This window comes from Schistocerca piceifrons, chromosome 8 (genome assembly GCF_021461385.2).
Source record: "Schistocerca piceifrons isolate TAMUIC-IGC-003096 chromosome 8, iqSchPice1.1, whole genome shotgun sequence".
In the NCBI taxonomy this organism is placed as follows: domain Eukaryota; kingdom Metazoa; phylum Arthropoda; class Insecta; order Orthoptera; family Acrididae; genus Schistocerca; species Schistocerca piceifrons.
In genome coordinates, this window is record NC_060145.1 from 468,134,829 (window position 1) to 468,146,843 (window position 12,015).

The 12,015-nt window shown below is 43.3% G+C and overlaps 1 protein-coding gene across 1 annotated transcript in view; it reads right to left on the reverse strand.

The window, feature by feature from the left end:
• Positions 1-3,281: 3,281 nt before the first annotated feature.
• Positions 3,282-12,015, reverse strand: part of LOC124711566 — a 144,672-nt gene continuing 135,938 nt past the window's right edge. Inside the window, exon 8 of the mRNA XM_047241708.1 lies at positions 3,282-3,858. Within this exon, the coding sequence (XP_047097664.1) occupies positions 3,378-3,858 (481 nt within the window). The 3' untranslated portion in view covers positions 3,282-3,377. The remainder of the gene's footprint in view (positions 3,859-12,015) is intronic.

Sequence of the window (12,015 nt, forward strand, 5' to 3'; positions counted from 1 at the left end):
GGTAGCACCTGCTTCCTAGAAGCGGTCTCCTTTACAGCTGAACCACTCTTTCCTAAAATTCTCCCAATAAACCAAAAACATGACTGTCTCAAGCAGGACACAAGTAATGCTGTATCCGAACGTTACAGCTTTCATCTTCCTTCTCATCTGCATTGACTTACATTTGTCCACATTTAGAGCTAGCTGCCAACAGGAATTTTTGTGTAAGTCGTCTTTTATCTTCGTACAGTCACTCAATTTCGACGCCTTACTGTATACTACGGCATCATCAGCAGACAACTGCAGATTTCTGCCTACCCTGTCCGCCAAATCATTCATGTATATAGAGGGTGTTACAAAAAGGTACGGCCAAACTTTCAGGAAACATTCCTCACACACAAATAAAGAAAAGATGTTATATGGAAACGTGTCCGGAAACGCTAAATTTCCTTGTTAGAGCTCATTTTAGTTTCGTCAGTATGTACTGCACTTCCTCGATTCACCGCCAGTTGGCCCAATTGAAGGAAGGTAATGTTGACTTCGGTGCTTGTGTTGACATGCGACTCATTGCCCTACAGTACTAGCATCAAGTACATCAGTACGTAGCATCAACAGGTTAGTGCTCATCACGAACGTGGTTTTGCAGTCAGTGCAATGTTTACAAATGCGGAGTTGGCAGATGCCCATTTGATGTATGGATTAGCACGGGGCAACAGCGGTGGCCCGGTACGTTTGTATCGAGACAGATTTCCAGAAAGAAGGTGTCCCGACAGGAAGACGTTGAAGCAATTGATCGGCGTCTTAAGGAGCACGGAACATTCCAGCCTATGACTCGCGACTGGGGAAGACCTAGAACGACGAGGACACCTGCAATGGACGAGGCAATTCTTCGTGCAGTTGACGATAACCCTAATGTCAGCGTCAGGAAAGTTGCTGCTGTACAAGGTAACACTGACCACGTCGCTGTATGGAGAGTGCTACGGGAGAACCAGTTGTTTCCGTACCATGTATAGCGTGTGCAGGCACTATCAGCAGCTGATTGGCTTCCACGGGTACACTTCTGCGAATGGTTAATCCAACAATATGTCAATCCTCATTTCAGTGCAAATGTTCTCTTTACGGATGAGGCTTCATTCCAACGTGATCAAATTGTAAATTTTCGCTATCAACATGTGTGGGCTGACGAGAATCCGCACGCAGTTGTGCAATCACGTCATCAACACAGATTTTCTGTGAACGTTTGTTCAGGCATTGTTGGTGATGTCTTGATTGGGCCCCATGTTCTTCCACCTACGCTCAATGGAGCACGTTATCCTGATTTCATACGGGATATTCTACCTGTGCTGCTAGAACATGTGCCTTTACAAGTACGACACAACGTGTGGTTCATGCACGATGGAGCTCCTGCACATTTCAGTCGAAGTGTTCGTACGCTTCTCAACAACAGATACGGTGACCGATGGATTGGTAGAGGCGGACCAATTCCATGGCCTCCACGCTCTCCTGACCTCAACCCTCTTGACTTTCATTTATGGGGGCATTTGAAAGCTCTTGTCTACGCAACCCCGGTACCAAATATAGAGACTCTTCGTGCTCGTATTGTGGACGGCTGTGATACCATACGCCATTCTCCAGGGCTGCATCAGCGCATCAGGAATTCCATGCGACGGAGGGTGGATGCATGTATCCTCGCTAACGGAGGACATTTTGAACATTTCCTGTAACAAAGTGTTTGACGTCACGCTGGTACGTTCTGTTGCTGTGTGTTTCCATTCTATGATTAATGTGATTTGAAGAGAAGTAATAAAATGAGCTCTAACATGGAAAGTAAGCGTTTCCGGACACATGTCCACGTAACATATTTTCTTTCTTTGTGTGTGAGGAATGTTTCCTGAAAGTTTGGCCGTACCTTTTTGTAATACCCTGTAGAGAACAAGTGCAGTCCAACCACACTTCCTTGGGGCATTCCTGAAGATTCCCTTGTCTCTGATGAACGCTCGCTATTGAGGACAACATACTGGGTTCTATTATCAAAGAAGTCTTCCAGCCACTCACATATCAGTGAACTTGTAGCATATGCTCATATCTTCGTTAACAGCCTGCAATGGTACATCATGTCAAATGCTTTCCAGAAATCAAAAAATATGGAATCTGCCTGTCACCTTTCACAGGCTGAAAATGCAGAGAAAGGGAAAATTTTCTGTACTGCACTGTATCAAGCTGTCTGCCTTATCCATTTCCTTCATGATGCCATGTGAGAAAAGTGCAGGATGGACCTTACTTTACCTTTGTTTACGAAGTCCTTGCTGGCTGGCAGGGTATGCTCATTCTTTTGGAAACACGCATTCAATGAGTTTTTTAAACTATTGAAAATCTGTATTGCCTGTACTAGTTACATGCCAGCTGTACATAGCACATACAAAATCTCTGTCATCAGCACAAAAACAACCTTTTAATCTCTTTTAAATGAATACTTCACATCATGGTTTGAATCTGAAACTGATAACAGCTTAAGTGAAGGCCATTGGAGGTATAGCCGATCGACATACAAAAGTGTGGAAGGCTCACTGTCTGCAGCTGTTGTTCCTTGCATCAATGTGGGATAGCTCCATTTTTGCAACAATTCATAAAAATTATTCTACTTTACTACCTATTGGCTTCTGTCTCGGGTTCTTCGGCCGACTTTCATCTAATGATTTTGCTGACGTGGTAATACATCTTGTAAAGGCAGCATCACAGCTGTGTAGGGAAGATAGGACTACAGGTTCTTCTACAGTTCTTATTACTTAAAAATAAAGCGACAATAAAATGATACTGAATGTTGCTGCCAATATCAAGTTGTAATTGAATGCACTGTCCTCTGAACATGCTGTATTGCAGACACACGATTAAATTCAGTTTAGGATGAGAACTTGTGTTGTGTGGATTTTGCTAATAAAGTAAAACTTTAACTACAAACACAAAATATCACACAATCTGCACAATAGACAAAGAAGTAAATTAAGTCATAGATCTTAATTGAATATGCATTGCAACCATTGAACTTAATGGCACTGAACTTAACGGTAAGATGAAATTTACAGTAGTTTCTGACAGCACTAAACACGCTCCGACTAAGTAATTTTCAGTGATGAAATATTCTAAATAATTAGTATTTATTAGTAATTGAGTTAACATGAAAGAAAGTTGGCTCCTATTATTTGCATTTGATTATAAATATTTACCTTTGTCACATTTGTAGTGGTGTTATCTGAGTATTTATATGTGTTACATTAATATGGGTACAAAGAATGACTGCAGGATTAACATTTTTGTATTCTTTATTTAGAAAATAATCAGAAGTAATGTACTTAAGATCTTCTAGTTCTACTCAAAACATGTTTGTTGAACTGCCAGTTTCATCTTAGCAAGTCCACTAAGTGATGCTGGTTGTACTGCCTGGCGATTTCCAGTGGTGTGTAACCCTCGTTGGTTCTGGCCTCCTTGTCAGCTCCTGCATCAAGCAATACAATCACCACGTCTGCACGGCCATGCTTTGCAGCTTCGTGCAGCGGCGTCATCCCGTCCTGATTCCTGACATTGAGATTGGCGGAAGATGCCAACAGCAGCTGCACCGCAGCCGCTCGCCCACCCCACGCAGCCCAGTGAAGAGGCGTGTTCTTAACCAAGTTCCCGATATCCTTGTCTGCCCCAGCCTCCACCAGGCACCTCACCGCCTGTGTGTATCCTTCCCAGGCTGCCCAGTGCAGGGCAGTATTGCTTTTGTCGTCTTTCGCCCCAACGTCTGCCCCAGCAGCCAGCAGCGCCTGCAGCTCTCGCACTGCGCCGTTCTTAGCTGCCTCGATCAGCCTCCTGCCTCTCTCCTCCACGGAAAGGTTTCTGTCGAAAAGAGAGAAATTTTCACAAATTTCTTCCAACACACAGTTCTGATGCAGAATGCTACCACATAAGTGGAGCTAAGACCAATTTTAGGAACGCATCTGTCCAATGCCAACTGACGAATCTGTAATTTTCTCCCTTCTAAAATACAGAACAGAGGAAAAGACACTTTAAAACAAGATACAGATGTACAATGATATCATACTCTCAAAGACTTCATCCACTCTCACATAAAACTTCCTACATTCCATCTCTCAAGTAACTGATTAGACACATCCTAGCAAATTGTTACCCAACATTGCATTCTTTCGACCACATTTCCCACTCTCATGTAATGGTTGCCCTCAACTGAAAGGGATGCCCCATCTAGCCAGTCTGCTGTGTGCATCACTCTCTGCCATTGCTTGCAAACGGAACACACAAAACTAATCACATTCCGTTGTTTATAAGGAGATCTCCCCATTATGGCAGCAAAAAGATTCAGTGCAGTTATTCAAAATTTACTTGACACACATCAGTAAAAAGAAAGCTACTCTTTGCCAGGAAACCGTTAAGTCGAAATACTTGGGATATAGCAATGGCAGTAATTCAGCTTCTCAGCTGTCCTGCCCTGCACAGAGAGACATTTATCAGACCATGTACATGCATGCACACACACACACACACACACACACACACAGAGAGAGAGAGAGAGAGAGAGAGAGAGAGAGAGAGAGAGAGAGAGAGAGTTACACTTTTAACTACATTCTTGTTGTGATATGTCTCAAGGCAAGAGCAAAACTTTCAGGTTACGAGAGTAAATTCAGCATGCACTTCCTCAGTTTACACAAAAAAACACAGCTACAGCTACGTCTGGGCTCCTGAACACAGTGTAGACCTCACACTACTGATGTAGCTACTGACAAACGCACCATGCCATTTACATGAGACAGACTTACTACAATGAACCTACCAGAAAACACACTCTGATACTACAAGCTGTGTTTTGCATGTGCTTCAGAGTAAAATGTAGGAAATTCTTTACAAACTAAATGCAGATAATCGCAAATTAAGTGCATTATTCTGCCTACTGAGATATTATAGATGATAAAACCATTATCCATCAATCGGGCAACTAATTTTTGCCTTCCTGTAAATATTATGTGCAAATGGAGGTGCTAATGTTTTAATTGGAAATTACATACCCCATATACTAAAAATTGATGTTAGTGTTCTGGCAGCAGTGATCTTTCCTGTGGGATCACAAGAATATGTTAATTATGTTGACTGAACAATGGCCAACAACTTGGAAGGCGTTTTCCCCCATAGTGCTTTAAAGCAGTGGACCTCGTGGAGGCTGTGCACCTTTGCCTGCCTCTGGTGTGTGCAGCAGTTCACATGGATCCCAAGTTTGACATGATATGTTAGCAACAATGCTACTCCATTTTAAAACGCACAAGGCGTTGACATAGATTAAAATGACCTGTACAAATTCAAGAAATTCTGCAAATATGCGCCAAACACTGAGCTGTGAAATGAGGCACATTAGCATTCAGCTATTTCTCATACAGACATTTGTCTAAAATTACTGCTGCTATAACTCTAACTGCTTGTAAAGTGATTAGCACATATAGCTTACCACATGCTCTCATGGCACATGTTACGAAATATGCACTTTATGCTGGCTGACTCATCATCACTTCTGGTGCAAAAACCCCTATACTTCAATCTAACAGTTGCCCTGAATGGCATGGTATTGGAAATCTCTTTTCTGTTAGCCGAATACATCATCTACGGTGGAAAGATATCCTGCTTTTTATCTGTTTGGGTACTGAGCCAGTGGTGGTGTCAAGCTTTTGGGGTGTGTCCGAGCTGCAAACCTAGGACAGCCTCCTCGTATGCCCAGGTGAGCTGCGACAGGACATAGCACACCAGGCACTTTTGTGGGTGATGTTCCTAGCACTGATGACAGAGGATAAGTTGGATGTCTTTTGCGCCTGAAAACTAAAACTGTCATTTCATAAGTATTCTCAGCAATTGTCTGGGATTGTCCTCAAATATACATATATATATATTGAGCCTCATTAATAACAGTGTATCAGCCATAGATACTGCAACTTTACCAACAGTCTGCTTTTCCCTGTTACAGGTTGCTCTGTGATATTTAGATTATTGTGTATAGGAATACTAATAGAAGTCTGGGAGAACTTATGAACTAGTCATACAAATACCATGTACATGACCTAAACAAGCAGATTTATGGTCATTTACTGTTAACTCTTTGCTTCTTCTAACCAGTTTGTCATTCACAGTTATTAGTTTTCATTTGTTTATCTCTCTCCTGCTTTAAGATATTGTAATAGCGTTCCACCTGAAGATAGCTGGCAGCAAGAAGAAACTAATGATAAACTATCATTCAGTTGTGGAAAGTAGTTTTAAAGAGTGGTACCTTACACTAGCAATAATTTGCATTGTAAGGAAATGAATGAGTCAGTCACGATGAAATCAATGAAGATTCACAGTAATGAAATGATATAATTGCAAACTGCTCAGATATTATGACATTGGAATACAGTGCGGTGATAGTTTAAAATTTCTGCTTTGCATAGACAGTCACCTTTCACTCCAAGAGACCTTAAAACGGGTTCTTTATTCCTGCAGCACGAGTGTCTTTAAACTTTTCATCTCTTAAAACATTAATTTAGTGTCACAGTAGTCGGTTCAGTTCACCTGAAGAACATACTTCAATTCAATGTTCATGGAAGTCGCACTGGTTTTAAAATCTATTTTTTCCATCATCCAATTACATACAGCTTCTGCCTATTACAACTGAATTCTGGTTTTGCAAACTTGGACTTAATAGAATCCTGTATAATTTATTTATCATAGGGACCATATCATAAATTACATCCTAACAGCTCGCTTTGCTTTGTGTAGCCAGAGTGGTGTTGTTCATGCTACTCCATATAAAGAATTATTGGCCATGTAATACCATCGAATGTAATTTAGTTTGTGATTTACCTTGCCTGCATTGATCGAGATGTCTTTGGTAGAGGATTCTAGTGGAATGAAAATGCACTTGGCTACAGCATTGTGATCGTTCTGTCAGTGTTTTCTTGTATTCCAGGAAGTTCAGCACCGTTGCTTCCACAGGTATTTGTGTGTACTGTAGCATTGTTGCACTGAAGGCAGTCTTGCAGATGTTACCACGTCATACAAACTGACCCGCTGTTGCCAGTGTCCTTTTAGCAAATGTGATGGGCGGTGAAAGGACTGCTTGTAAATAATTCATTACACTGATGATATAAGTGTTCATGAAGTTGGAATTTACCTGAAATTAGTGTGTCATGGTCCTATATCGTTTCAAGCATTGCTTTGCATTTATGCTCCCAATTAACAGAAACAATATTTTCCACTTTCTACAAATAACGCCCTCTCTTTGGTTGTAGTAAACCAGATGATGTTCAGGCTAGTTCCACGAGCTGGGATTTTCGTTACATAACTGATTTTCTCATCTTCGTTAGCATTTATGTTGTATAAATTTGTTTGAGTTTCTACATCTCATCCTTATTGTCGATCAGCAAACTGATTTCATAAGCATGTTCCAGAGATGTCTCCTTCACATTGGTAACCTGGAGCCCTAGATGTGATTGCATGACAGTTGCTTGTAATGTTGCTGACAGTGGACATCCCTGTTGATTCAGTCATTTTATTGATAATGGTGTCATAAACTGCTTCATAATCGTATTTTGCTCATACCTCTAATAAAATATTGTCTAATTGAATGATTCACATTGCCAACATCGACTAACACCATAGCTAGTTGTGATTGTTGACTAAGGTGACAAATAAAATCCCGGTTTCGATTCCCAGTGGGGTCAGGGATTTTCTCTGTCTCGTGATGACTGGGTGTTGTGTGATGTCCTTAGGTTAGTTAGGTTTAAGTAGTTCTAAGTTCTAGGGGACTGATGTCCATAGATGTTAAGTCCCATAGTGCTTAGAGCCATTTGACAAATAAAATACATCTATATATTATGCCAATAGAATTGACATGCTCCTGTAATCAGCACCGAATTATGTTATCAATCTATTATTTTTCAATTATCAGGTGTTTTAGTTCTTTGAGATGAATACTGACAGCTTGTTAATAAGATCACAAAAAATATTGGTTCACATAAAAGTTCAGATGTGCATGTATAATATCTTTCACGTAAGGCATACTACTTTACTTTTGACACAGGTCTGATTATCTCACATTTCTTGTTTGGTGAAAGGGAGTACCATGCCGTCAGTACCTTTCATAGAGCTTCTACATCTTACAATGGCCTCCACATGCTTTGTTTACCCTGGATTGTCATACAGGGTGATAGATTGTGTAGGAATGATTGTGTATTTTGCTTCCTGTATCTGCTGTAGCGTTTCATCCTCACCATAAACTGTTCTGTTGGGACTTGCTTTGTCCTTTTATTCTCCTGCTTAATGTGCAAAGCCGATGATTTTGTGTAATCCTTCACTCGAAATGCGCTCATGAAGGTGGAATTTGTGCAAGCGCTACATGCTTCTGCCATTGTACATTATTTGTGTTAGGAGTTTGAATCAAATTTGACATCCACAGCAATGTACACCCCTGGAAATGGAAAAAAGAACACATTGACACCGGTGTGTCAGACCCACCATACTTGCTCCGGACACTGCGAGAGGGCTGTACAAGCAATGATCACACGCACGGCACAGCGGACACACCAGGAACCGCGGTGTTGGCCGTCGAATGGCGCTAGCTGCGCAGCATTTGTGCACCGCCGCCGTCAGTGTCAGCCAGTTTGCCGTGGCATACGGAGCTCCATCGCAGTCTTTAACACTGGTAGCATGCCGCGACAGCGTGGACGTCAACCGTATGTGCAGTTGACGGACTTTGAGCGAGGGCGTATAGTGGGCATGCGGGAGGCCGGGTGGACGTACCGCCGAATTGCTCAACACGTGGGGCGTGAGGTCTCCACAGTACATCGATGTTGTCGCCAGTGGTCGGCGGAAGGTGCACGTGCCCGTCGACCTGGGACCGGACCGCAGCGACGCACGGATGCACGCCAAGACCGTAGGATCCTACGCAGTGCCGTAGGGGACCGCACCGCCACTTCCCAACAAATTAGGGACACTGTTGCTCCTGGGGTATCGGCGAGGACCATTCGCAACCGTCTCCATGAAGCTGGGCTACGGTCCCGCACACTGTTAGGCCGTCTTCCGCCCACGCCCCAACATCGTGCAGCCCGCCTCCAGTGGTGTCGCGACAGGCGTGAATGGAGGGACGAATGGAGACGTGTTGTCTTCAGCGATGAGAGTCGCTTCTGCCTTGGTGCCAATGATGGTCGTATGCGTGTTTGGCGCCGTGCAGGTGAGCGCCACAATCAGGACTGCATACGACTGAGGCACACAGGGCCAACACCCGGCATCATGGTGTGGGAAGCGATCTCCTACACTGGCCGTACACCACTGGTGATCGTCGAGGGGACACTGAATAGTGCACGGTACATCCAAACCGTCATCGAACCCATCGTTCTACCATTCCTAGACCGGCAAGGGAACTTGCTGTTCCAACAGGACAATGCACGTCCGCATGTATCCCGTGCCACCCAACGTGCTCTAGAAGGTGTAAGTCAACTACCCTGGCCAGCAAGATCTCCGGATCTGTTCCCCATTGAGCATGTTTGGGACTGGATGAAGCGTCGTCTCACGCGGTCTGCACGTCCAGCACGAACGCTGGTCCAACTGAGGCGCCAGGTGGAAATGGCATGGCAAGCCGTTCCACAGGACTACATCCAGCATCTCTACGATCGTCTCCATGGGAGAATAGCAGCCTGCATTGCTGCGAAAGGTGGATATACACTGTACTAGTGCCGACATTGTGCATGCTCTGTTGCCTGTGTCTATCTGCCTGTGGTTCTGTCAGTGTGATCACGTGATGTGACTGACCCCAGGAATGTGTCAATAAAGTTTCCCCTTCCTGGGACAATGAATTCACGGTGTTCTTATTTCAATTTCCAGTAGTGTATATGCACAGGATACACAATTCCTGTACATCACAACCAGTGGTTTGTAGGCACAGAGCCGGCATCTTACAATCCACCAGCTCTGTTCCACTGGGTTTAGATCAGGTGAATGTGGTGTCCCAGACACCAATACAAGTTCACTACCAAACTCCTCAAATCACTGTTCCACAATTAGTGCCTTGTGACATGGACGGTTATTTTGTTGAAAGGTGCCATTGACATTATGGAATACATAAAGTGTGAATGGATTCAGAAAGTCAGCAATAATGTTTACATAGTCCACAGCTATTTCAGTGGCTTCTGCCACTATTGAAGATGTTGTGTAAGCCCAGATAAATGTCCCCCATAGCATAACACCGGGCTGAATCCATGTTGCATTGCTTGTTTCTTGCAATTGGTCATCTGGATGTTCTGCTGTAACAAGACATGGTTCATCTGACCATCATAATGTTTGAATTGATTCATGGTTAAATCTCGATGATCTTGCACCCATCCCAATCATAATTCCGGGAATTGTTGAGTCATAAATAGAACTCATAGTGGTTGTCTGCTATGGGGTTGCGTGTTCAATAATATGCGCTGAGGAGTGTGCTGCAAGCTACTTGTGCCTGCAACAGCAACGTGCTCTGTCGTTATATATGCCACAGGTCGCTCCCTGACCACCTTACAGAGTGTGAAAGTGTCTGACTGTACATTCTGTGATGAGGCATAGATGTCCAACGTCTGGTCTCGTGCTACTTGTTTCACTGTCTTTCAACCACTTTCTGTAGTTACAGATGACAGTAGCATGTGAATAGTTATTGCCTTAGCCGTTTCTGAAATGCTTATTCTCACACTCCAGGCCGTAACAATCTGCAATTCGTCAATGATGCTGTGTGAATGTACTTCCCCATTTACCATCTGGTATCCTATCAGCTCCTGGTCTTGCGGCAGCATTCTCGCTTTATACGCACGGGGTCCCGGGTTCGATTCCCGCCGGGGTTAGGGATTTTTCCTGCCTCGAGATGACTGGGTGTTGTTGTGTCGTCTTCATCATCATCATTCATCACCATTACGGTCGGAGGAAGGCAACGGCAAACCACCTCCGCTAGGACCTTGCCTAGTAGGGTGGTGCGAGTCTCCTGCATCGCCCCCTACGGTCCTCGGAGTATGGGACCTCATCATCATCATCATCACTATAACGATTCCCCATTCATCTCTGCTGCACTATCGCAATCACATCAGAATACAGGGAGAGTCAGTAACAAAATACATACTTTGAGGGGTGATAATACCAGTGTTTGTGAACATAAAACTTCATCTGATCATATGTCCCTTTCTTAGCAGTTTATGAGGAGACTAAAGAAAACAATGGGGAACAGAACAAAAGTAGGTGATGGCAAATGAAAAATTATGATCCAATGTTCTGTTTAAGTGTGTATATTTCCTCACAAAAGACGTTCAAAAGATCCACTATCAACTAAAATACGTTTTGCAGCACTTGCAGACAGCTGCAGTTTTGCTGAACTGGTCTCATCTTTATGGTCCTTTATTTCAGCACACACATGTAACAGAAAGTAAGTTCTCCCTTTCTGTCCATTCTGCATTTCTAGACTGCACTCTTAAGCCAACTGCACAAGCAGTAATCTAATGGAGTAAGATCAAGTGAGCTCAACGGCCACAGCGATCGATTCCCTGCCCAGGATATGTTTCAATGAGATACTGTGTTACTGGCCATACAGAGTGTGTAGGAGTTCCGTCTTACTGGAAGTACACATAATGTCTTACTGCCGAAGGAATATCTTCCAAATATTCTGGTAACACATTTTGAAGGAAATCTAGATACCATACTCCATTAAGGCATTTATCAAAAATAACTGGGCCCATAAATTGGTTATCAATAATACCACACCACACGTTCACCTAGGACGATCAATGAAAATTTGTTTCCACAGTAGTGTGCAGATTTTCATCTGCCCGTATGCGAGAGCTGTGTGAGTTTTAGATACCATTACTGGTAAATGTTGACTCGCCAGTGAATAGTATATGTTAAATACAGCATTCATTGGCAGTGACCCAGTGACAGAACTCCTTCCGTTTGGCATCGTCTCTTACATGGAGATATTGCGCAGTCAGCTGTTGGTACAGGTGGAGA